General features: G+C 36.2%; 2 protein-coding genes across 4 annotated transcripts in view; one reads left to right on the top strand and one right to left on the bottom strand.

Moving 5' to 3' along the window:
• Positions 1–3,683, top strand: part of CCDC181 (coiled-coil domain containing 181) — a 35,685-nt gene extending 32,002 nt beyond the window's left edge. For both annotated transcript variants that reach the window (XM_031936849.1, XM_031936850.1), the window contains exon 6: positions 3,261–3,683. In XM_031936849.1, the coding sequence (XP_031792709.1) occupies positions 3,261–3,423 (163 nt within the window). In that variant the 3' untranslated portion in view covers positions 3,424–3,683. The remainder of the gene's footprint in view (positions 1–3,260) is intronic.
• A 5,821-nt stretch (positions 3,684–9,504) lies between these two features.
• BLZF1 (basic leucine zipper nuclear factor 1) lies at positions 9,505–27,599 on the bottom strand. Of its 2 annotated transcripts, none has more exons than XM_003767408.4 (7): positions 26,985–27,599; positions 24,574–24,641; positions 19,560–20,002; positions 16,385–16,584; positions 14,366–14,494; positions 11,746–11,965; positions 9,505–10,868 (listed from the first exon to the last, which is right to left on the bottom strand). In XM_003767408.4, the coding sequence occupies exons 2-7, from the start codon at positions 24,602–24,604 to the stop codon at positions 10,686–10,688; spliced, it is 1,206 nt and encodes a 401-aa protein (XP_003767456.1). In that variant the 5' UTR covers positions 24,605–24,641; positions 26,985–27,599; the 3' UTR covers positions 9,505–10,685. The 2 variants fall into 2 exon arrangements, with proteins under 2 accessions (XP_003767456.1, XP_023357536.1); XM_023501768.2 differs by having other exon boundaries at positions 24,574–24,638.

The raw sequence follows: 27,599 nt of genomic DNA, 5'->3' as shown, positions 1-27,599 counted from the left end.
TATATCTTTGGACTTTAACTAAGTAGATCCTTACACATTTGACAGAATCTTTGGATCCTATAGTTGAAGCTTTGGTGTCTGTTTCCAGAATTTAGATTTTTCTGGCATAGTATTGAAGAAGCTAATAAAGAATAAGGCTTCAGTATACTAAATAATATATCAGATCTAAAAATGCATTCAATTTTCCCTCTTATATTATACATTGGAGTTTTTAACCTAACCTTATTACATAACGGATTATCTGAAATTGATAGATACTATATTAAAATGAAGTTCTATTGGATGCTGATCTGGAGGTTTATAAAAACATACCACAAGTAATAGTATAGCTTGGAAGGACTATGAGATCATCTTCCTGAATACTCTGATTAGACCATTACTATAGGACAACTTGGTTTTGACTTCCAAAATTAGAAGAAAAAGAGCAAACCTTGAAAAAGTTAGTCAGAAAAGGAGGGTTGTAGGATAAATCTTTGGAAAAATTAAAGTACTTGGGATTATTTAACCCAAGTTAAAGGAGAGACTAACAATTTAGAGCTGGGTGCTGCACATTTATTTAGCCATGGGATATTTGAGGTCATGAAATATATTGATGAAACTCATAAATACTGCTCCAAGAGATATCATTGGGCTATAGAATAGTTCCAGGATGAAAAGTTGTGAAGAGGAAGTTATATGCAAAGAAAGGGAAATAACAACATTTTTTCATGATGAAAAATTGGTGGAGTGTAGTTATGATCTGTTATATTATAAGCTATATTAGTGTTTTTAAAAGGCAAGTAGCATAATGGCAAATAGCAATATGGAATACAAAGGTTCTGTACAGTGCAGTTTGGAAAATGCTAGTTTCGATAAATGTAAATTTCTACAGGTATGTAACCTGTATTATGTAACCTATCTCCTAAAATCTAGGTACACTTTTTATATACCATAGTATTTGAATTGAAATGAGCCTAAGAGATCTTTTAACTTTATCCTCCATGTAAAAGAAGAAATGGAGACCTAGAGAGGAATAAATGATATATACCTAGAGTAATGAATTTCCTTAATACTGGAAAAATAATAAGGCTTGGATTTAGGCTACTAGAACACAAAGCTATTAGAAATGCTGACTTTTGAAAATCAGGACAAATATAAATGATGGAAACACTAAATATTAAAATAGTATTAAAATTGAATTCAGCAAGAATTTGTTAAGTACTTGCTATAAATACTAAAGCTCTACAGGCTTTAGAATGGTTCCTTCTCAAGGAGCTTCTACTCCCCTGGAGGGAAAGAACATCTACATTGGTGAATCAATAATATATATACACACACATATAGAATGATTTAGACTGGGGAGAGTACTGGCAGCAAGGGGACTTTTATTGGCAGGCAGTGGCTCCAGAAGAGCCTTGGAGGAAGGTTGGGTCTCCAAGAGGCTTAATATAGGAGGGTGGACATTCCAGACAGGGAGGACAGCTTATTCAAAGTCAGGGGGTGGAACATTATAGAGAGAACAGCAAATAGCTCAATTCTGCCTCAAATATAGAGTAGGAACCCCATCGTGAAAGAACAATCAATTAACCAAAAGACCAAAAGAAGTTTCTGCCATGGGCCTTGTTCAGTAATACCTCTTCTCATGCTCTTAGGGTTCTTCAGGGGTAGCGGAGCAGTTAGGAAGGGATGGCACTAGCATTTGAGGTGGGGAATGTCAGGAAAAACTTGAAAGGCTTTCAGAGAAAATGGTGCCTGAAGGAAGACAGGGATCCAGTGGAGTGGGTGCAAGGGAAGGGGGTGGAATGGTAGAGGGGGCATTGATAGGCCTGCAGGTCAAACTAAGTGGGATGTGATGGATGCTCTTTGGGGGGTGGGAGAAAGTAAATAAGACTGAGTAGGAATCCCACTAGTAGAGGAGCAGAAAGGAGAAGAAATGTATCCAGGAGAAGGCTGGATGCAAGAGATATACTGTAAAGAAAAATTTGTTAACTGAAAGAAAGGTCAAGGAAAACTGCTTAGCTCTTGTGTGTCAGGAGTAGATTGAATAAGAAAAGGCCTTTAGACTTTATAGTGAAGAGACTCTTGGTAGGAGATTGCAGTTTTAGCCCAGGAGAGAAGTGAGAATCCATATTTCCAAAAGTGATGAAGAGGAGCTGAGGATCTGGAGATATACTTGAGTGTATGAAGGAATTTGGCTCTGAAAGGAGAAAGATGTTCATAGACTTGGGGCACCTGCAGGGTCCAGAAAAAGCTTAAAGGGTAGCATTCAAAGAAAATGCAACAGATTAGAAAGGAGCATTGTACAGTCAATGCAGATTTTCCCTTTTACTTCCCAGAGGTAGCATGGTATATGAAAAAAACCTGGATGTAGAGTCCAAAGATGGAGATTCTGATTTCAGCCCTGCTCACAGTACCTCTGATTTTGGTCAAGTCATGTAACCTGTAGGCTACAGTATTCTGATCTGTATAATGATTAGGTTGGATTGGATGATATTGACATTTTGGCAGTTTTTTACCCAAGTGGCCTCAGATTAGCATTTTAATTTAGTATCTATTAGAATTTTATTCTTTTTTAGATATTTATTGTTTTTCCCTTCTGTAAGGCAGCACGAATATGTTTTATGCACTAAAAGAGCTATGGTTCTATTCATTTTTTAATTGTAAAAATCAAGTCAGCATTTGAAATAATGTCCAGTTTTTATTCATCATCTCTGCTGATTTCCTGATGTGGCTACTCAAGTCTAAAGAATAGTTACTTGAAAAAAAAGATTATTATATAAGCTTAAATTTTTGGAGTCACATATCTGTGTATATGTTATATACATACATATATACCTCTCTCTCTCCCCATATATATATATATATATATAATATATATATACACACACACACACACACACAAATAATTGCAAGATAGATCACTATATAAAATATGTATGTATGTATGTATATTATATGTATGTATATATAAATTTCCTACAGAAAGAAGTCTATAAATAAAGTCTTTTGTTTCTAGAATAAAAGCATTTCTCAGATTAGAAACTTAGTAGGATAAACTGTTTCTTAACATGTGAATCCAGCCTGGACTATGGCAACAGTTGGTTTCCTTTCTAGGTAGATTTTTGAGAAAATTAGACCCTGTTCCCATAACATTTTTTTCCTGAGACTATAGCTTTTATTTGTTTGTTTCAAGTGAATGCCATGTTCCTTCCATTTTGGGGTTCAGTGCATTTTAATGGAGTGCTTTTAGATGCTCACCACATGTCCTTGTGTCTTTACAGATGGTTAAAAAGAAAACGAATAGAAAAGCTGGCCGAGCAGCAGGCTGCCAAAGAGAGAGCCAGGCAACTACGTGTTGAAGCCCGGCGCTCCAAACAACTGCAGAACCTCCTTTACAACATTTCAGAAACTAAACCCTTTCGTTTCACCGATCATTACAGTTGAAGGTTCCCGTCTGCACCGGATCCTTAAATCAGTAGCCAGTGTCCCCTCACAGCGGCAGATGTCATTTCTTGTTGTGGTCTGTGTGCTTTGGTCATATCCTAAATGATGGGAAAATATATTCATCCTTCAGTGACAGTGAATTTATCTATTTTTTTAAAATCCTAGAACTGAATAAATGCCTTTTATTTCACTGTTGTAAAGTATTCCATATGCATTGTTTCAAACAAATTAAATGGAACAAGATGAATAAAATCTGTTTTTTTTTTTTTTTTCCACTAGTTTTAACTTACTGGATAGAGAGCCTGCCAAGGAGTCGGGATGACCTGTGTTCAAGTATTGTGTCTAGTGCAAACTGATTCATTGGTCCTGGGCAAGTCATTTAACCTCTCAATGCCCCAGGTGACTCTCTTAAGAATACCAGTTGCTGCTCTGCCTTGGTGGAGGGAGTTTTCTCACTGGGAGTGCCTTATATCAGTGAAATTATAGGTCTGCCCTTCTCTCTTCCCCCCTCCCCCCAAATGCTACTTTATGATTTGTGTAGTAAAACACTTCATGAAGCAGATTGAGGGCTGTTTGATTGCGCCATGCCCATTAACAGGAGGGATCTCCCAATCGCCAGTCCCCAGCCCTGGTCCCTTTTCTCTTTTACCTCCAGTTCACTTGGTTATTGGAACTCCAGTGGATCCTGTTATCATATCTGTGCCAGTGATTCTCAAATCTTCCCACGTCATCTTACTGAGCCCTGGTCCTAAACGCCTCTTCTTTTAGCCATCTCAAGTCTAGGTCATGTAGCCAACAAGATAGGACTACACATTCTCCAGTCCTCCCAACCTCTCAAATCTCCACAAAATAAGAATTATGTGCAAGAGACAAAGCGATTTCCCCCACTGTCCTAGCATAGTAGCTAGTTGCAGAGAAAGCTAGTCCTAACAGGATGGCAGAACTGCACAAACTGATCCAGGCTCGCCTGTAGAACCCCACCCTGGCTGACTTCTGCCCTGCTCCTCTGTGGGGGAAAGCCCAAGGCCAGAATATTGGCCCGGCATGAACTTGAACATGGTAGCATTCCATGCTGCACCAGACCCCAGCCGGAGAACCAGGGGGAGACAAAAGGGTGCAGGATGTCAGCAGGTATGATTTCCCAAGATGAGCATACACCCGTGGGTGAGCACTCTGTCCTCTAACTGACCCGAGGCAAAGGCCGAAGGTAGCAAAATGTGAGGTAGCGTGGAGGATGCTGAGCAATGTTTGAGACTCATTCCCCCTGGAGAAACTGTCCCTAAGCGAGGAAGTCAGAGAGGGAGCGGGAGATGAATACAAGGAAAAATTAAATTGCCAAAGATCTGAGGAGTTAGAAAACTCAGGTAAAGATCTTGAACATTGAACATAAGCAGATAAATCAACAACAAAAAATTAATGACAGGAATGTGAAATTGCCGAAGATCCTAGGAGGACTAAAACTCAGAAAAGACTTAAGCAGATAAACCAACAAAAAAAGATTTTAATAACAGACAGGAAGGTATCAAATGAATCCAAATATCTACAAATAATTATTGCAAGATAATGAAAATAAACTAAGGCAACCAAGGATCCTGTGGATTCCAAAGGGAATGTGAACCCACAAAAAGATGTTCTTGAATAGTTTAAAACTCAAATACAAATAAGAATTGTGAGAACAGAATTCACAGTGTCTGTAGTAGAAATGATTTATAGAAGAAATGAACCTTGGTAGCAAACCTCATCAAAGAAAATGGACGTAAAGGACAATCAGAAGAAGCAAAAATATGATCTTGAGACAAGCAAAACAATGATTTTGAAGACAGAATGCAGAGAGACAATATAAGGATGAGAGATCTCCCAGAACACAACAAATTAAAAACATAAACCTCTTAATGCAAGAAATAATAAAAGAAAACTGCCCAGAACTTCTGAATACACAAAGTGCCAATGCTGAATACACAAAGTGCCAATGAAAAGGATTTAGTTTTCCTCCAGGAAAACACATCCACACCACCTTCCTACACACACACACACACACTCCTATGCTGCAAACTCCAAGACACATATTGTTAAATTTAATAATTTTAATGACAAGCAAAAAATTATGTAAATGACTGGGAGTCTTTAAGATATAAAGGAAAGGCAAATTAGAATGATATGACTATTCTGCCACAGAAACCTCAGAAAGGAATAATGTATTAGGGAGATCAAAGGTGCTCAAGATGTAACCCAAGGGAATTAATAATATCTTGCAAACTTGAACTAAACCATTAATGAAAAAAAATGGACATTCAATTAAAAAGAGGCATTTGTAATTTTCCTATAAAGAAAACAAAACATGAGCAGAGTGTTTATTTTGCCAACATCCCAAACAATAGAAATACTAAAAATAGGTAAATAGACAATAGCCAAGGGAGGAACAAGTAACAAATTACTCTGGGAAATAGGTGGGGGAAAAATGTAGAAAGGAAAAGTCAGGTTAGAAACAGCACCACCACATAACAGAGGGACTATTAAGAGATTCCACACTCAGGAAAGGAGGGAGGAAATGGATCTTAGATGAAGGAAGAATCCATGGACTAAAATTCCTGACACCTCACCCACAGGTGAAATTTTTAAAAAATGGGACTAAACTACAGAATAAGAGGGTGAATAAAAGGGGAAAGGGAAGGGAGAGGCCAGAGGGGGATGAAGTCAAAGTTGACAATGGAGAGAAATAACTCCTGTAGTCTTTCAGGTAGAAGAGAGCCATAGAAGAAAGGACTGAGGAGGAAGAGGGAAGGAGAAAGCTTGTTTTAGTCATGAGGTGTCTCCCTAAGGAATGCTTACGTAGGGAAAGAGAGAAATTGTAATAATGGAAGGTGAAGGAAGTAGATATAATCTTCAGGGATTTGGTGCTTAGATCATTTTTACCTCAGGAGAAGTCCTATGGACAATAACCCTCCAAAGAGTGGGAGAATATAGATCAAAGGTGGAGATTTCATGGCAAATGGAGAAGGGAAAAATTAATGGGGAGAGCTAAGAGCAGTAATGAGCTGCACAATCAGGGATGTGGGGAAATTCTTATCAAAGAGTGATATTTCTTGTCCTAAAATAAAGAAAATAATATCTGAAGAGACAGAGTACCATCTTTACAAAGGAAGAGGAACAAAAGAATCCAAAATCAGAAAAAAAAAGCACTCCAGTATTAAAGCCAATTGGAAGAAAATAGAGACTTATAACTTTAAATGTGAATGGATTAAGCAATCCAATAAAATGAAAAAGAGATATTGAATGGGGAAAAAAAACCAACCCCAAACACCACAACTTCTTGCTTATAAGAAATATACCTTAAAAACAGACAAAAAAAAAAAAGAGAGGCTGCAACAAAATTTACTCTATATCTGGTGAATACAAAAAGATTAGGTTGTAACTACACAGAGAAAACCAAAAATTCATGACATGAAAAAACTGTAAACCTTATTATCAATATTACTCTTATATGCCAAATATATTAGCATCTAAATTAAGAAAGGAAAAATTAATTGAATTACAAGCAAAGACAGTAATACTATTGTGACATTTCACTATCCCTCTCTTGACTTTGGACCTATCTAACAATGATAAACAAAAAGGAAAATATAGAATTTAACAAATTTCTAGAGAAAGTTGAGCTAAAAGACATATGACCTCTGCTGGGACTATAGAAAAGAATACACTTTTCTCAGGACCGTGTAGAACTTTTACAAAAATTGACCAGATAGGAAGGTACAGAAATTTTGCAAATAAATGTAAAATGGCAGAAATAGTAAACACATCCTTTAGAGACCATAGCCTAAAATAGTAATCAACTTTAAGGAATACAAATAAAAGACATAGATACAAATGAAGATGTAACAAAAAAATCTTACTTATGGAGTCAAAAAGCAAATCATAGAAACAATCATTTCACAGAAAATGATAATGAATTATCATTATTAAAGAAGCAGTCCTAAGAGAAGAAATTATATCCTCCACAATATAATAAACATTTAGAAAGCCAAGAAATAAACCTAAAATAAACCAAAGAAGATATTAAAAATTAGAAGAGGAATTAAAAATGAAAAAACCCTATAAAAATGATAATGAAAGCTGTTTTTATATATTCAGACTTTCCATTTTTGTGGTCTTGTCTAAACTCTTTTGTCCTACCATTTTTAAATTAGTCCTTGTGGCCCTTAAGTATTTCATTTTCTAGATGGTTTACTTCTTTATCTTCCTTGCTATCTACTAGTGTCTCTACCAATTCTTTAAATGAAGCTCTGCTCAAAAGTTGAGTCTTTGGGCCTGTCATATAACACCTCTGAATTTCATTTGTAAAATGGAAGCAGATTAAAAAAATCAGATCAGCCGTTTCACAGGATTGTTAAGAAAGCGGTGTTAGTGTGATTATTGATATTTATCATATGATCACGTAGATTCTGCAGTGTTTGTTGCATATTCTGTAGTTGCAAACTAAAGAGACAACATATAGTATAACGGATGGTGTCTTGAGCTGATGCACTGGGTTCAAATTTTGCCTCAGACACTGTTATTTTGGGCAAGTCACTTAGCTGTTCATGGCTTCTGTTCCTCACCTTTAAAATGAGGATTAGAGATGATTTCTGATTTCCTCTCTTCACTCTTTGTTGGGATTCTACCTTTTTGGTGTGATCACTGAAACTACCAATGTGCAGTGGCACATTTCTGCCCCAATCGTGTACGCCTTTGTTGGATTGTTGGTCAATGGCAGGTGGGTATGACTTGTCCAAAGAGATTTGACTTTTCTGGACACTCTGCTGGTCAGACTATGGCCACTTTGTATCTTCTTGATTTCCAAGCTGGAGGTGACATGTCCTTTGCTTTGTATGCGGTCCTTACGATGTATTTTCATTTTATTATGATTCACAATAAAGATTATCACATCTTAATTTCTGCAGCTGGTTAATATTTGGCATTCCTGAATGACACTTATAAAGAAAAAAAAAATCATCATCCAATAGTTGTCTTGATGCTGTTTTCTTAATAGTTTCCAGAATGTTTCCAAAGTGGCTGTAGTTAGGGGAAGCTGTTTGTTGTGTCAGATTCTTGGTGATGACCCCATTTGAAGTTTTCTTGGCAGATACCAGAGGGTTTTGCCATTTCCTTCTCCAGCTTATTTTACAGATGAGGAAACTGAGGCAAACAGGATTAAGTGACTTGCCCAGGGTCATACAACTAGGAAGTGTGTGAAACCAGATCTTCCTGGCTCCAAGCCTGGCACTCTGCCCACTGTACCCCCTTGCTGCTTGGGGCTATTCACACATGCAACAATACTTCAGATACTGCTCTGGCATGATTCCATGAACTTGGAGGCTATAATCTTACCTAGTTTTCTAAAGATGGAAACCTATCAATGTATTTTGGCTTGGCTTCAGAAGAGATGGGAAAAACCCAGGCTTTTCACAAGATTTGGGAGCTAGGATAAGCAGGCAGTTAGAATTACTCTGATTCTAATAAAATGGTAAATGAGTAATTTATCAAAGTGAAGATTATATCTATAATACCAATATAAGAGCTTACAGTACTGAAATGGTGAAATTAATGACAAAATGAAGCTTAAGTTTAATTGAATGAAAACCACTCACCGCATACATTAAAATTTCCATTCAAAACATTTTAAGTGTTGGCACAAATTGGTTAAACTATTTGTGTGATAGATATTTTTAGGTTTGCACCTAAGAATCTTGTATCTTGTACTTCAAGATACATTTTATTCCAAGAATGCTGAATCTGATCAAAGTGATGTTTTAATCTAAATTGAAAGTAACAAAAAAAGATCATGAATGCATTTTGCAAACAGATGTTTAGATAATCATGAAAAATAATTTTGCCTGTCAAAAATGACTAGTTTCAAATGTATTATCATTGTCTGAATTATTTCTCTTATCCACCTGGGATTAGCTTACAGTTTAAAGAGCTAAAAGCATATGAGAGCTTTACAAATTACAGCTAAAAACCTATGAAAAGAAGAAAACCAATTGGGAGGAACCAGTTGTAATTCTGTGCTAAACTAAGTTTGACTTGAGAGCATCAACATCCATGGTAAATACAACATTAAAAATAAAGTAGTTTTATTGCAGGAAAAGGTAAATATATTTATTGCCATTTGAAACAATAAATTAATCCAAACATTGCAACCAGAAACAAGTATTCATTTGACAAAAACATACACATCATATTTATATTTGACCACTAAAGATTTCTAATAGGCACTTCTGTAACTCGTCTGCATGATTTGGTATAATTACATAGGAAACTAATTTAAATGAGTCCAGTAATCTGGTACAAAATAAGTACAGTTTTTAAGGACTCAAACAACTGATACATAATAAAATAATGATGAAAACAAAGTTTCAACTAATGGGCTGATTTTCTTCTTTGGGTTTATAAAGATATTAATGGTCTGTTATGTTACAGTTTTTTAAAAAAATACATGCTGTATAGAATCTTTCAAATCTAAAAGGTCTCTTAAAGGCCTGTTACTCAGATCTATACAAATCAAGACCAGAATACTTTTTTAAAAAAACAAGTAAAATACATGTTCAATATCATCACTATTGTGCATCACTTTTGCTACGGTTCAGTTTAATCATTTCAATTGTTTTTCTCATCAGCTTTATACACCAATCTGAAAACCCCCTAACATCATATGTACACTTTGTACTGAACATACATTCTTTTCAATCATTTATTCAGAACCATATAGCTTATTACACTTTATTTTTTCCCCTTTTCCATTAGGTAAATATACTTTATTAGCATGTTCCTTTGGAAACCTATAAACTGGCAAAAATCAGTGTAGTCATTTTGGATTTTAATAGAAATGCAAAGAACACTGCACAAATCCAATGGAGGTAAAGAATAATCTGGTCCTGGAGAAGTTTTTAAACTAAACTGATTCCACCTTTTGGAGAGATTTTAAAATCACAACTACCAAGAGAAGTCCAAAACTACAAACTTTAAAGAAAGCATAGCATGAAGTTTTGGAAAGCTTGTATTATTGGTGATTAGTACTTTTAGAGTTTTGTGCTTTTTATGCCCTGAGTACCTAAATATGAAAAAGATCTAAAGTTCAATACATGGAAATTCTTTGGAGAAATCCAGTATATAAGTAGAAAGAGTACCATTACATGGTGTCCTAACAAGACCCTCGCCCCCAAATAGATAACTCAAGTAATGATAAGAGATTCTAGGACATTCTGAAGACACTGATTTGAATTCTTTTAAAGGGCAATAAGTTCTCCCTGGCAGTGATTGCAGCAGTTGAAAGTTATATTTTCATATCTAGTATATGGATGGAATCGTCCAATATTTTTTTTTGTAGAAAGCAAAGTGGCTGGTGAAGACTCTGAAAATATTTCAGATGAGCTTTCTGTACAGGTAGCTGGATCTAAAATTCGCAGAATCTAAAGGGAAAAAAAAAGCCATGATCAGATTCAACATTAGGATAATAAAAAGGACACATTAAAAAGGAATTGCTCTAAAAGTTCTTAGCCTCAATTCCATAATATATAACTACTTTGTGCCAAGTGTTAGGTAAAAAGATTACAAAGTTCACAAACAAAACGAACAATGATGCCTAGTTACAGTACCATGCACCTGGAGACAGTACAACAAATAACAAATCATGGTAAAATTAATGCATTCTCATTCTCCCCCTCTCCCCTCCCGCGCCCCAGCCCCATCTTAAAACAAACACTCCTATTTCATTGGATGTTGTGTTTGGGAAAATGAGGAGTTTGAACTACAATAATAACAATTTTAAAAATCATGTATGAGTATTATTTATAAAATCACTTAAAAGTACAACAGACGTTTTTTCACCCAACACTCAACAGAAAAAAAATGTTAGGCAAAACTGGAGTGGTTATTCACAGGTAAGATTCAGAGATCAACATTTTAACTCAGAAAATTCTTTCCTAGAAATGACACATTTAGAAGTATTAGTAAGAAACAGCAAAAATTCTAGGTGACCACACATTTTACATTTAAAGCCTGTCATAACCAACGAAGTCACGTCTGTCTGGATTCTTTCCTGAAATATAACTTTTCTTTCTTCATTTCTTGGAGATTAGTGATCATTAATTCTCCCCTCCATATTTTATAGATGAAGATAAAATAGCCCAGAATGTTTGACTAAGGTCCTCTCACCACTTAGCAGCACAGCAGCCTAGAACCCAGGTTTCTTGATTTCAAATCTGGTATTTTTCCCATAACAACTAATGGCTCTCAGATAATCCCTTTCTCCAAACTCAAAAGCTGATGATTCTGAAAATAACTTACTGTTTCGGCCATTTTTTCAGCGGGAGTACTACAGAATTCAAACGCAGGGGAAGCTTTTTTTAGATTCTTAGTGCCAACATTTCCAAGCAGGTGGGAATTCAGTGCTGTGGCCAGTCTGTGATTTGCTGAGGCCAGCTCTGCAGTGCTATGGGGTTGTTCACTAGGGTAGTAAGTCTGCTCTCTACCCCACTGCAAGGAAACCAAGAGTTCTTCTAATAATCTGCCACAGAAACAGATGCATAATGTTAATGTTACAGCAAATTACAAGCCAGGTATACAAAATAAATGGGAAATATTTATTTAATTTGCATAGTGTTTCTTCACTACAAAATTCGAAGAAAATATAAGAAAATTCCAGACAAAGCAGATACATTAGATCTGGAAAGTTAGGTAAGTTAGTTAGCAAAAAAAGTCTGCTTAGATGCTGCTCACTGCAATAGGAAATAACAATAGTCTCTCGTTTGTATAGTTTTCAAGGTGTGTGTGTGTGTACACACACACACACACACACATATATATTTATGCATGTATAGTTACGTTATATGTGCATTTCACTTATACAAATCTAATTACATAACATTTTGGAGAAAACCAAGGCACAAAACAATACCCACCTCATGTCATTTTGTGCCCACTGAGTGTAACCTGGGGCAGCAGGCCCAGATTGAACCTCTTGTTGTGCGAGTGCCTTGCTATGCTGAAGGTGGCTGGGAACCTCTTCATCCTCTCAGCAGAATGACCACCCATGTTACTTGGCCTATAGTACTAAGGAGAGGATCCTCCATCCTTGGCTTTCCTGGGAGCTATAGTGCTCCTGCTCTGAATGCCCCCTCTGATTTCAGGCCATTCTTCCCTCGTGGTGAAACAGGGGAGGGTGATCATCTTGTATTAACACCACGCTTATGGGAGAAATTTTTTCTCCTTTGAAAACACAGTTTGGTTTTGTTTTTCCTTTGAGTAGAAGCCCTGATTACAACAACTTTCTGAATCAAAAGCTTAAATGGGTATGGTGAAAAAAAAAAATGTCATTTATTTCCACAGCACCTCTTAGGCCCATTTGAGCTTTCTTATTAAAAAAAACCATACTTCTCTTTCTAGTCCTCACTGTTTAATGACACTCTGTTGTACTTGATGAGAAATCAAAAGGATGTGCAAGAGTAATTTCAATTTAGTATTTTTACTATACAGTTTCTCTAGACTCTAAAATCCTTCCAAAAATCCTGTGAGGGATCATCTCCATTTTACAGATACATAAAATAAGATTCAGGAAGGTTTAATAACATGGCCATACAGTAGGTAACTAAAAGAAGCAGAGTTTGAAGCAAGGTCTTCCTGGCTCTACCACGACATGCTATTTTTCCCATTAAAATAGATCGGAGCCCTCTGAATATGTGCCTTCCAATAAGACTACCTACTCAACAACTGGAAATCTAACATGACATAGATGATATTTTCATAGTCATGGTATAACCTGGAGCAGCCTAATAATACTAATTTAGATTAGAACTCTTAATAACTGGTAGTGTCTCTATACAACATAGCCATCTCTCATCCTCCATCCCACATCCACAGCCCTAATATAGGTTCTCATGACTTCTTGCCTTAACTATTTCAGCAGCCTGATTGGTCTAACTTTTGTTTCTAGCTGTCAAATTTCAATTCTTAGAGCTTGAGTCTGGCCATGTCCGTTCCTGGCTCAAGCTCCAATGGTTCTCTACTGAGTCAAGGGTAAATTACAAACTCTTAAATGTTCAGCATTTAACGTCCTTTACAATCAGGTTTTGGTCTATCTTTACAGACTGATTACATATTATTCTTTCTGACTGAAAGTATATAAATTAAAATACCAAAACTACTTAAGCTCTGAGACTATTATTATTTTTGATGTGTATCCCCAATACCTATTAAACACACAGCTGGAACTCAATAAATGCTTGTTGAGCTGAATTAAGTTTATATATATTTACACCAGACTTGTGAGAATGTAAATTGGTAACCGGTTACAAATGGTCTCGAAGTCTGAAATTCTGTATTTCAAAGCATGTAAGGAAGATTTATCATAATGTCTTCTCACAGAAAACTTTCTAGAGGAGACATGCCATCTAACTCTCAAGGCATAATGTAATGGGCTGAAGCTCGAGTTGATGCACACCATAATCTATTAATATATACTTGGAGAAAGAATGGCCCCCACCCACTCTTTGTGCAAGTCCTGATGTGTTGTATAGGAAATGACGATTTTGGTGGGTGGAGGCAGAGGGGCAGAAGAGAGGCAGGGAGAGACTGCTGGCTGGTTTCTTGACTCAGCTGCACACATTGCTATCGTGATCCCCCCTTCACCTCCGATCCTTCTTCACCTCCACTGAGAATAAAGATTGAAGATTTTCCCTTAACCTGAATTCCTGACCCCAGCTGATTTTAAAATACATGGTCATCACAGCATATCTTACAGTTATCCTCAAAGATTTCCTCCTGCAGGATGGAGAAGGCTTTGGATTTTTTGTGGAACTTTCAGTTCCCTGCTGTACAGTATAATAAAGGAAGAAATAGAACACTAACTCAAGGGAAATCTGGGTTTTGGGAGAACAAACACTGAGAACACCACACACGTATGGCTTACTTATGAGTAGTGATCATTTCTTGCCGGAACTGTTCTCGTTCACTTAGGAGGTCTTGAATAGCACTCTGGGCATCCCGGCTTTGACGCTGTAAAGCTGCTCTAGCATTGGTTAACTCATCAGCCATAACCCTGCAAAATATTGAATGTCTCACAAATGAAATTTTTTAAAGCCCAAAACAAAAACAAAAACAAAAACAAAAAACCCTAAAAAAAAAAAAACAAACACTAAGTAATTTACTTTACAACTGATACAAAGAAATTTTTATGTGGAAATATCTTTTAAAATTTTGACGAAAAATTTCAATTTAATTTACTGCTTGTGAATGGCATACAATTAAAGTTAAGTATAAGACAACAGGAAAAAGGCTACAAGATAAGTACAATGATTCCCATAGGTATCTATGGGATAGATCTCAGGTCTCTTAAATCTGTGTGTGTTCTTCCCCACAGCTAACAACCATCTGAATAACACGGCCTCAGACTGAACTTTTTCACTGAGATCACTGAATACTATAAAGTAGAAATTATTTTAAAATTAGTTTTGTGTGGATTCAAAATTTAGATATAATGTTAACAAGGATTTGACAAAAGTCAGCAGTTTTCAAATACTATTAGAAGGTAAATAAAGAATGCAAAAAACAAGTCTCTTTTGTTCTTAGAGCTTTTCAAGGGCTACAAAGTAATCATGAATTTTAATATACTCAATGAAAATTAATGAATGTTTAATATTTTTTATGAAATCCACACAACTACAAATCTTTTTTTTTTTTTTTTTTAAAGTCATTCTGTAGAAGGATAATTAAAACAGAACTCATTTTAAAGCCTTTGGTGAATGTTCTTTCAGATTTATGAAACATAAGATGCTGTTTTAAGCATTCCTGCCATACTGGATAGTGCTCAGTTATTTTCCTTTTTTGAGGTGGCAGAAAGAGAACAAAATCGATCTGTAATTTCATTGTCTAAGATCCTGTGTACTAATGGAACTCAGAACTTGCTTTGTCTGCCCAGAGTCATGTGGCCATCTGTCTAAGGCAGGACTTGAACCTGGGATTCCTGATGTTTTAGTCAGTTAACCAACCACAATTCTATACTTCTGCTGGAGTTCTGCTTCATGTGTTAGCCAGGTTTCTCCAGATGACTCTCAACCTTAGTTTCTTGTGGAATTCTTTATAATGAGAACATCTAGTTTCAGTTCTTAACATCTTTACATTTCATTTGCAATGTTAAAAAATATATATCTAACACTTCATTGTGTTCTCAAAAGCAGGAGCAGCAGCTTTACTATTAAGTCTGCTAAGAGTATTCCCTCCTGCAATCCAAAGTCTAAGAGGAAGGGATACGATGTTGTCTACAGATAACTCTTTTGCTCCTAGAACCAAAGTTCTACCAGTCTGGACATAAGCCACTCAGTATTTCAGATTCTGGTACAAGTTGACTTCACATTACTTTTCAATTCATTTAATGACAGGAAATACTCTAAAGGACCTTCTTTTTGTTCTGTTGCTTATTATTCCATCATCACAGGGCATCCATTTCCCTCATCTGTAAATCTGTCCCATTTTTGCAATGAAGATAATAAAACCTTCATTGCTAATCTCAGAAAATCAAGTGAAAATGATAAATGCAAAATACTCCATAACTCACAAAGTGCTAAATAAATGTATGTTATTACTGTAGAAGAAAGAACATCTTGTAGCAGTTATAATGTGCTCTAATATCCCTAAATTAAAAGTTTTAATATGCTTCTAAATTAAAAGTGTCAATATTTTCCCCAATAGATTCTGCTTTTGTGTGTTTACAGGTTTTGTGTGCCTCACTGGGTTTTTCCTGCTGCCATCATCTATTACTATGTAGAGACCTGGTATGTATTTCATTTGTATGTATACGAATAAACTGACTTCTCTAATTATAATTGACCACCTTCAGGCCCATTCATTTGTCTTTGTATTTCCAGTCGTATTCCATGGGGTAGTCACATAGTAGCACTAAATACTCACAAAATTAGGTGAAATAGCATACCTGCTTGCTAGGAATTTACTTCGCCATACATCACACTGTATAGACATGCGTTCTAACTGTTCAGAGAGCTGAGCTGTGTTCCGACCCAGGGCCTCATTTTCTAAAATAAGCTGATTTTTCTCACGAGCCAAACGTTCAAAGTGATATTGCAGATCATCCCCAACAGAAGCTACTAACAACTTCTTTAATTCACGATTTACCTAGAAAAGAACAATAACTAATTAGTGAAATAAGAGAATTAACTCTAATGAAGTAACATGGAATAGATTATTAAGATGAAAGGTTCAGTTGTTTGTGGAAATGTTATGTAACACAGGATTGTGTTCACCAGGAACATCTTAGAATATCTTAATATTTCTGAATTTCAAATCCTTGATGATAACATTCAAACTCCAGATGGTCACTTGAAGCCTTTCACAATCTGCTTCTAACCTACTTTTCCAGGATCCATATACATTTCTACTTTTAGGAAGCCTGGCTTCCCTTTAAGCCCTGAGTGCAGTCTTCCTGCTCTGGCTGGGCGTTTTCTCACAGATTCTTGGCTCCCACGACTGAAGCGCACCTTCTTCATCTCCCCATCCTCTGTCAAACCTTGGCTCCCATGCCTCCTGCCTTACTGGGTCTTTCCTGCTGCCATCACCTATTACTATGTAGTGATCTGGTATGTATTTCCTTTGTATTTGTATGAGTAAACTGACTTCTATGCACTTTTCTTTTGATTACAATTGACCTCTTCCAGGGCAGGGCTCATTTCATTTGTCTTTGTGTTCCCAGTTGTATTCCACAGGGTAATCACATGGTAGAATTAAATAAATGTTTGTTGACTGACTGAAGACTACCTATAGCTTCCAAATGCTCATGCCACTACTGGCCATTTTGTTCACTGCACTCCAATTTTGCTGATAGCTTCAGATAGGATTCTCCATCTGTTGGATCTTGGAAACCTAACTAGGTTAAACAAAGGTCTGGCAGCAGATCAGGAACTGGCACCAAACCCTGCATCTTTCAACAATATCTCATATTTTTAAAATGCTTTTAAGTTTTATGAAGTATTTTATGCACAATGTCTTATTTGATCTGTACCTGTATTTGATATCTAAGGCAGGTGCTTATTTTCATCCCTATTTTGTGAGTAGCCATCAACTCAATCCCCCAAATAAATGAATTTTCTATTCTTAAATATGTGGGAGAAATGCTTCCAAAAGGCTGAGGTTTGTTTTTCCTTAAGTATTCCTTGATTACTTATATTAGATGTCCAACAGAGAAAGCCACTGATATATTTTGATGTTGCTGGCAAAAATGTCCTTTGACATCTTAGTCAACAAAAATAAGCAAGCGATAATTACTGGTGTGGTCAGTACTGTAGGTGGCCTGTTTTTCTATCTAGCCAACATTTTATTATGACCACTGTGACCCATCTTGTGGTTTGAGATGCTATTAAGGTATAATTTTCTATGTGCAGAGGAGTACTTATGTGATCAGTGAAGCCCATGTTATTATTATGGTTACAGATACAATAATTAGTATTATTACTGTCTACTGAATTACAACTGCAGCACCCAATTTTGGTACCTTCCTAAGCAGAAAACATTTTCCCAGTAAGTAGAGTTTACTATACTCCTTTTTGATTTTTTGTTTGCATATTGAATTAGGAATTTTCTTTGAAACACTATTGCTTGTAAATTTGCTTGTTAAAAAGTGCAGATTTTTCTTCCTTTCCTTTTTACAAAAGATTTTGCATGTAAATACTGTTTTTCTTCTCTTCCCCCATCCATCAATCAAGGTTATATTTAGGATGTTTATCAATATCTAAATAGTCAAATGACATCCTGAGATAACCATCATCTTTCAATCTCATTGGCCATATAATATTATCCTTCAGTTAATTGTGGTAATCAGTCCAACACAGATTTCTTCCTCAAAAGAGGTATAGACCTGAGGCCATGAAGGTCAAAGACATATCAGAAGTATAGAAATACATCAACAGGTGTCTAATCCTTGGGCCAGTTAGTACTCAGAAAAAAATATCTATGCTTAAACACTATCTGACCAATTAGCTCTTATAACTCTTCAAGAGTACTTAATGAATAAGAGTCTCACAAAAGTAAAGCAGTTTTTGGTACATGCACAGGAGCAATTCAGCCTCATCCCACTGCCCAAGAAACCTTCTCATCCTCACCTGGTCTGGGCACTTATATGTGTAAATACAAGGCAGATACAGCACCTGAAGAAACCTGGCAGGCCCAGAAGAGGTGCCCTTTGATCTAGAAGCTACAAGGCAATTAAGAGGAGCAGTGCACTTTCTTTACTTGTTAAATTATCTGAGATCCTTCTGGCAGGCTAGGGACTAGCTTTGCTTTTCCCTTTTAATGGTATGGGAAGGTAATAAAGAACTATATGACTACTCCTTTAATCTGATTATCTCTCGAATCCACAGAATTAACCTGATAAGTCTACAACACTGAATCACCACTTCAATTTAAAAGAATATTGATAAATTATCTACTTCATGCAAGGCACAACTTAGGTAACACAGTGCAGTAGAGAGTACTAGGCTTAGACACAACAAAACCTGGGTTCAAATCCTGCCTTTACTACTTTTTATGTTACAATGGCCACATTCTTTAATTTCTCCAAGGTTGGATCCACATTCTAACATAAGTTATAGAGAGGCTGCACTTGCACTGTGAAATGAGGGGAGTCTCCATACCAGTTAAATCACAGATTTCTTAAGCAGATGTTATGTGTAAAGCCTCTATAAGGCATGAGATCTACAGAGTCCTTGCCCTCAAGGACCTTAAAACTGAATGGGGAAAGACTCACAATGAATTACTATAACATAAAAGAGAATGTTTTAAGTACAAAGGACAGTTCCAAAGTGTTGAGTAACTCGAGAGACATCATTTCTAGCTGGAGGGAACCAAGAAAAGTCCTACTCTAGTCCTATTACCAGAAACTTGAAGCAATTGTGAGATGCAAGACAGAATCTTTTAGGGTCCCACATGGTGCCAGGGAATGCATGCATGCATGCACGTGTGTGTGCATGTGTTTTGGAGGCAACAGAGGGCACTGTAATAGCATTTCCAGATATGCAGAAAGGAGACACATTTTTGTGGAATGACTAGAGTTTGGAGGTTCAAGTGTAAAGAATGCTCTTTCTTAAGGCTGCTCTTACCTCTGTCTGCACACGGAGCTGGTTGGAAAGCCCTTCTTTATCTTGCAGCAATCTCTTTTCAGAACTCCTGAGTTTTTCCACTTGGTTTTTTAGCTCTGCCACCTCTTTTCTGGGATCTACGACTCCATCTGATTGACTTAAAAGTTCTCCTTTATGATGTCCCAAAGATTTGACTAGTTTGGCATTTTTGGCAGGGATATCATGGGTTATAGCAGCTTTGGGAACTAGTATTCGAACAGCTTCAACTTCTACTGCTTTGTCAGTGATAATCTTGCCCAGCTGAAGCACTCCTGGGCTCAGTGATGAAACAGGTTTCTTCCGCGGACTTCGCAGGCCATGACAGCTCTGGGGATGGACTCCAGAGGTAACTTCTACCGACTTAGATGGCTGCTCAGTTTCCATTCCATCTCCAGCTCCACGGATTGGTACTGAAGCAGGACTTACTATAATATGGAAAACAATGAACAAACATTTACAAATAAAATCATTCTGTTCTGCTTTATAATTTAGAATGACTAACAAAAAATAATCCATAGTTAGCATTTATGTAATGTTTTCAAAGGGCTTTAAGAATATTATTTTATTCTCAAACAACCCTGGGAGATAAAAGCTATTGTTATCTCCATTTTACTGATGAGAAAACTGAGGTACAGAGGTTAAGAGAATTGCTTGGGATCACCCATAAAGGGAGTATCAGAGGTAGGATCTGAAGTCTCCCTGATTTCCAGTTAAGGGCTCTATCTACTGCTCCACCCAAGACCATATTTTGTCCAAGGCTTGTCCTTTCATTTCATTAGATTGTCCAGAAGTGAATAGTTTTATCTATACCAGTAACTATTATACTAGTCACAGAAATACATGAAAAGTGTTAGCCTGTCTATCCTGAAATAGGATTGGATTCTTCTTGGTAACTCTTGGCAGGTTTGTCTGTTTGTTTGTGTTTTGGAGGGGGAGAAGATTCTTTTGTTCTTTTTTATTTTGGCGTATATAAAAGAGTTCACTGTAAGAATAAAGTCTTTATGCCCAAATAATGACCTGCTGCAGTTGTACAATTATGCTTAACTATCATCAGATTCATATCCGTTAGATATTACTCTTACCATAATAGTACTCTATTCAAAACCTTTAAATTGTTTCTCTCATGTCTATCTCTAACAGTCATATTCTATTCTTCCTGAAAGGCTTCCCTATTTTTTCTTCCTTGTTAATTCCTACTCACACTTCAGGATTGAGTCCCATCTTCTTTTTTATGCTAACGCTGATGCTGCTGGTTATATTGTTTTAATCTGACATGCAATCTTAAGTTTTATCACCTTATAATTGTTTCATGTCTCTTCATGAATCTGGGGCAATAGGACTGTGTCTTATATTTCTTTTACATATGATGTATAATGCCTAAAAGTCATGAATTCATATTGAGTCTCTGTCAATTATTAGTTGACTGAAACCAGTTTTTCCTGATATATTGAAATTAGTACTGAAAATAAAAACCATTTATAGTTCAGATTATTTCCTTCCAACTTATCAAAGTGAATAAACCAGGAAAAACTTAGCATTGTCATCCTCCTGAGGGGAAAAAAAATAGCAATGATTCACTGAATGAAGGACCACTGTTTATTTTAGAGCTTAGCCATATGGGATGAAATAAACTAAAAGGTACCTGGGCATTCTGAGCAGATAGTTGAGCCTTCCTTTAAAGTCTTGTATTAACATATTCAGTAAAATTTTACTTATCTAAAGGTCAGATTCCTGAGAATGTCAGTCATTCTAACTACTGCCAAAAAAAACTTCCCCCAAACTACAACAATAATAATGAAAAATACCAAAGAACAAGCAAAAACAAGAATCTGAAATAGCAGTTAAAAAGACCAGGTTTTAAAAATAACAATGTGGTTTCTTTTTAAAAAAATGTCCTTATATCATTATTCACAAAATATATTTTATTTTAAGCACTCCTCTTAACAACTTTAGTTCTCTTATTTCCTGGGTCACTATAGATTAGGAAAAAAAAATTTGAAAGAAGAAAAACTGCTATAAATAGGCATAATACTGGCCAGGAAGGGACAGAAAAACTATAATATCACAATATAATATGATGTAATGATGTAAAATGTGCTATGTATGTATGTAAATGATGTAATGTATGTATATAATGATGTAAATGATGTAATTAATGACCTTCATTTTTCATCATCACCATCACAACCAAAAAGCAATTTTAATTATGGTATAAACACTATGGAGGCAAAGACATTCAAGAAATAGTCTTTAAATTCAAGGTTTTTAAATTTAATTGGGAATAAAGATGATATATATATGAACAATAACACAAGATGAAACTCATAAGTGGCCTTGCAAATTGTACCAAAGTAGTTTTAGTTTGTACTGACTACTCAATATATCTCTGGTGACACTCCTGTCTCTAAATGAATCTATTTAAGTGAGTCACCCCAAATTAAATAACTCTTAATTGAACTTGAAGTAAAAAAAAAATACTTTTTGAAACACAAGGCAGGATTGCTGTCAAGCACCAACAAATGCCCAAGAAGTCCCAAACATGCAAGCTATTGTAATGTTTCACTGTAACTCCCATGTAATTTAGAGAATTCAAACTGATGATGTTATAGCAAAATCCTTTCTAATCTCCACCCAAAGTCCTTGAATGGTTTTTTGAAATGGGAAGTCACAATAATATAAGGCACTATTTAATCTTTAAAGATTCTTAACATTTTTCCAAATTGGGGGGAAAAAATTCTAATGATGCTCTGATTCCTATATATCAAGTCCTAAAAATGGAATTTTAAAATAGGCCAAAGAAAAGTTTGGGGCACTAGTTTAGATAGGATATTGCTAAGCTGGAAAGGTGACGGAGAATGAAGAGTTCAGGAAGAGCCTAAAGTTGCATATGTGGAGACTGGAAGGATGGTGATGTGCTCAAATAAACAGGGAAGTTTGGAAATAATAGATTTAGGGGGAGGGGGGAATATAAGCGCTGTTTTGAAAGTTGTTGAGTCTGAGAAGCCTTTAGGAGATCTGGTTCTAGAGATGTTTTGGAAGCAGATGGTGATGTCATACTGATTTCAGTTCAGAAGAAAGTTTAGGGAAGGACTAATAGATTTGGGAGTCATCTGCATTTGACTGGGTTGTTAAAAGAGTATAAAGAGAGTTGACAGAGTCTTGGAAGATGTCTATAATTAGTGAGAGAATAATGTAGTTATTTGATCATATCTGACTCTTCATGACCCATGGACCACAACAGGCTAGGCTTTTTGGTTCTCCATTATGTCACAAAGTTTACTCAAGTTCATATCTGTTACTTTCATGACATTATTCATCTCATCCTTCTCCTTTTGCCTTCAATCATTACCATCATCAGAGTCTTTTCCAATGTGTCCCATCTTCTCATTATGTAACTCAAGTATTTATACTTCAGCTTTATTATTTGACTTTCCATTGAATAGCCTAAATTAATTTCTTTAAATATTGACTGATTTGATCTCCTTGCTCCCCAAGGGACTCAAAAGTCTTTTCTAGCTCCATATTTGAAAGAGTTGATTCTATAGTATTCAGTTTTCCTTATACCCCAACTCTCACAGCCATATAGGTTACCAGAAAAACCACAGTTTTGGCTATACAAATGTGTTAGCTAGGTGATATCTCTATTTTATGGTATGCTGTCCAGATTTGCTATCACTTTCCTTCCAAGAAGCAAGCATGTTTTAATTTCATGGATGCAGTCACAAACTGTAGTGATCTTTGAATGCAAGAATAAAAAAGCTGACAGTGGTTTTATTTCTTCTCCATTTGCAAGGAAGTAATGGAACTGGTTGCCAAAATCTTAAAGTATTTTTGATATTAAGCTTCAAGTCAGCTTTTACACCTTCTTTCATCTGCATCAAGAAGCTTCTTATATAATTCACTTTCTGCAATCATAGTGGTATCACATTTGCATATCTGGATTGTTGATATTTCTCTCGACAACCAATTTTTGAGTCACCCACACTGGCATTTCGTGTAATGTATTCTGCATATAAGTTAAGTAAGGTAACAAATACAGTCTTGTTGTATTCCTTTTTCAATCTTAAACAAATCAGTTGTTCCATGTTTGGTTTTTCTTGTCTCACTACTACTCAGGAGATTAGTAAGATCATCTGATGCTTCCATCTCTTTGAGGATTTGCCACATTTTGTTGGGATCCATGGTTAGTGCAGTCAATGAAGCACATATAGATGCTTTTCTGGAACTTCTTTGCTTTCTCTATAATTCTAATCAAGCAAAGGAAACTAAAGGAACAGTCAGATAATAGAAGTAGGCAGCAATATTAAGGGGAAAGAGAGTATGCCAAGATGAATGAGTGAATCAAAAGTTCACAAATGAAGACTGAAAAAAAGCCAATGGCAATAAAAAATTTTCTTGGAATTTTTGAGAGCGCAGGTCTTGTAAAGTAGAGAATTTAGAAATAGGATTGCAAGAGAATGAGATGAGCAGGAGGTAAAGGAGCAAAGGACAGGAGTGGCGATACCTCCTACAAATATAGTTGTGAAACTGCTTCTAGAAGCAATATAAGACAGATTAACTTTCCCTTCTTGTCTTTGAAACACCTTTCATTTCTTCTTTAAAGAACTGATAAAAACTCTACCTCATGCTTGAGGTCTTGCCTGGTTTATAAAAAGTACAAATGTACTAAGGTGTGATCTCTTCTAAACTGAGATCTGTTTTATCTAATGTCCCTAAATTTTGAATATATTTGCCTTTATTGTGTTTCTGTGTATAACTATCTTTAGAATGCATTTTCTAGAAGAGAGAACACACATTTGAAAAATGTGCTTTTATAGCACCTAAACAAAGCCACACGTGAGAACAAATTCTACATAGTTAGGGTAACATTTAATACTTTGTTTCCAATTATTCAAATTACAATTATATTACATTAGGTCTCAATTTTCTCCATATTGTTCTTAAATTCTCTTCTCTCTCTCTCTCTCTTTTTTATTATGTATTATAAAATACTTACCTTTAACTTCAGGACTTTCAAGGGAAGTCATTTTTCCTTATTTAGAGGACTTTACTCGATGACTGCTGCTGAAATATAGAAATGTATAAGTATAAAAGAATGAACAAAATGTAAATTAATTTGGCAACTGTATCCTTACCTGAAATATTCTAAACTGTTAACTGCTTCCCCAGTGAGATTATATGTACCCCAGCTACCTCTGAAATTTATTAATTTATGGGATATAATCTCATAGATATCTTGTAGTGCTTATCAGACATCTGGGCTATTCTTTTCAATTTTGTTTGGTACATTTAAGCAAAATATTTACACAGTAATGCTGCAGGAAGCATAGTGCAATGGATGGAGAAACAGACTTGAAACTAGGAAGACTTGGGTCCAAATCTCACTTCTGATATGTACTCATTGTATGACTCTGGGCAAGCCCCTTAACCTCCCAATGCTCTAGCCAAATCCTTAACAATGAGTTACAGCAGGGGTGGGCATATTAGGCTCATGGTGATAAAAGGCCTGTTAAATCATGTGCCAAGGCAACTACAGGTGATGAGCTGAAAGATAGGTACAACAACTTCTCAAGGTTTGAGTTCTTTACATTTATAATTTTGTATAGCCTGCAAATAATATTATAAATATCCAAATGACTCTTGGAAGACAAAAGGTTCTCCACCCCTGAATTACAGAGATGGCATAGACTTGAGTTAGTAGAGGAAATTTCCTCCTTGCTGAGTTTCTTTTACCAATAAATAAAATAACAGTTCCAGTTCTATACTTATTAGAAGAACTACTAGGTTAATAATAAATGCATGGGAAAATTAAGGATGGTTAGATTCATAATAAGACTTGGGAGAATATAATATTTATCTTTTAATATATGAAGTATTGTCATTAAGAAGGATAAAATTTATTCTGCTTAGTACTAAAAAGCAGAACAAGGCCAATCAGTTGACAACATGGCACGGCAGATTTTTGTTAAAAAAAAAAAAAAAAAAAAAAAAAAAAGAACCTCTTAACAATTAAGGCTGTCTGAAAACAGAATATGTTTCCTCCATAGGATATGGATTATTTATCTTAGGAAGATTTCAAGCAGAGGTTTGAGTACAACTTGTTAGGGATGCTATAGAAGAGATTCACGCTTCAGAAAAATGGTTAGACTAGGGAACTACTGTCTTTGAGCTGGAAGGGACCTTAGAAAGTTCAAAGTAATTTTATAAGGCTGAAGATCAAAGAATTTAAATTATTCACTCAAGTTGAATTACAGATCAAGGAACTAAGACAAAACCCAGGCATTTGACTCAATCCAATACTTGTCCAATTCTGAGAGTTCTCAAACTCTTCCTAATATAAGAATTCCATTTCACATGATAGAAACCACACTATAAGTATTTACTGAGGAAATACTAAAAAGCACTAGAAACTAAATATTACTTTCAAGCATTTATATTTTCCAAATCATAAGAACACTGACATATATTTGAAATATAAACTATATATATGGATGAGGAAATATTTCCTTTACAGAAGGAAAGGTTATTTCTGAATTATCTATCCATGAGATCCATTGGGGCTTTATAGGTTAGGAATAAATAATAGTAGGTTTAACATTTTAATATAAAATATAAGTAATAAATTTATAAAAATATAAATAATATAAAACAATAGTAGTTTTAACATTTTCAACTCTGAAATTCTATTATCCAGCACGGAAAAAAGTCTGATGCAATGTTACCACATTCCTATCAATGTAATGACTTCCAACAATGTCATCAACGTTGCCACCAATGTGTTGACACAGCACATTTCAAATACTAGGTAGGGTTTCAACTGTGTCCTCTGTCGCGAATTTTTTAAAAAAAATTAATATTAAAATTAATTAATTAATATTATAATTAATTAATTAATATTAATATAACTGAATCCTTGATAGTGGCTATCTCGGATAGGATACACCGTAGAAGAAAACAAGGGACAAGTGTAACGAATGGCTTGGAACGGACGTATCACTGTCCCCTAACTTTGGGGTACGAGGGATTGGATAAACATGTTCTTTTATAATTGAAGGGCTCTCCATCAAGCACAATCTGCCCTCAGTTCTATGGGGAAAGGTGTCTAAGATTCTCTTCCCCTCCCCCCCCCCCCCCCCCCCCCCTCCGGGCGGAAAGGTATTACGTCGCCCTCTAGGAAAACTCTTTACAGAACTATGCACAACAAGAGCTGCCCACCCTGACCACCAGAGAAATCCTAATGGTCTTTCTTCCGCTCCCGGAAATTTGGGCAAACAGGATTTCCCAGGCTCACTCCTGTCTAACACTGCCCATTCCGACTTGATTAGTGATCCGTGTCACTCTTCCCGCTGCCCACATAACGCTCCCATTCCTTGTTTTTCAAGCCGTTATCGGGGCTGTTGACCTTACCGTAGATTTCGCGGAATACTTTTCTTCCTTTTTCCCAGGTCTGGGATGCACAGCCGCCCGCAGCCATACAGACAAACCTAGCTTCTCTTTCTCCTCTGACTCCTTCCGGTTTCTGGGAGATCCCCTTCCGGGTTATCCCCATCCACCAACGGAAATATCGTTCTTGGATGTTGTTTTAAGGCTATGTTTAAATCGGATGGCAAGGACAGGGGCGTCGGTCCCTGAAAGTAACTGTCAAAAGTAATAGTTACGGGGATATATGTTTGTCCGACGCTTTAAATATCTTTCACTTCCGGGTCACTCAGGGATCAAACTGTAGTCAAGTTGTTTGCGATTGGAGGGCGGCGTCGTGTCGCCTAGAGCGACCGCGTGGAAAGGGGAGGGTAAATCAAGGAAATGGGCGGGGCTTCGACCGGACTGACCGATTGGAAGCCTTGTGAAGGGGCGGGGTGAAGGAAGGAGATGAAAGAACGGCTAGTAGAGGTTCTCGGGCGTAGTTTGGTTGCCAGAGTAACCAGGAAACTTGAAATACGTTGAGAGCTTCCTGCACGGTAACTGACTAGTAGATTCGTGGTACTGGAGGCCTTGACGCCATGGTGAGTGCTGAGAGAGGCA

Source organism: Sarcophilus harrisii, chromosome 4 (assembly GCF_902635505.1).
Source record: "Sarcophilus harrisii chromosome 4, mSarHar1.11, whole genome shotgun sequence".
Classification (NCBI taxonomy): domain Eukaryota; kingdom Metazoa; phylum Chordata; class Mammalia; order Dasyuromorphia; family Dasyuridae; genus Sarcophilus; species Sarcophilus harrisii.
This window is presented reverse-complemented; position numbering and strand designations above follow the sequence as displayed.

Coding starts and splice junctions, on each gene's coding strand:
- BLZF1 (XM_003767408.4), bottom strand. CDS start 24,604: ATGACTTCCCTTGAAAGTCCTGAAGTTAAAG. Junction 20,003..24,573: donor TGAAAGTCCTGAAGTTAAAG/GTAAGTATTTTA, acceptor TCCATATTATAG/TAAGTCCTGCTTCAGTACCA. Junction 10,869..11,745: donor CTGAAAAAATGGCCGAAACA/GTAAGTTATTTT, acceptor TTTTCCCTTTAG/ATTCTGCGAATTTTAGATCC.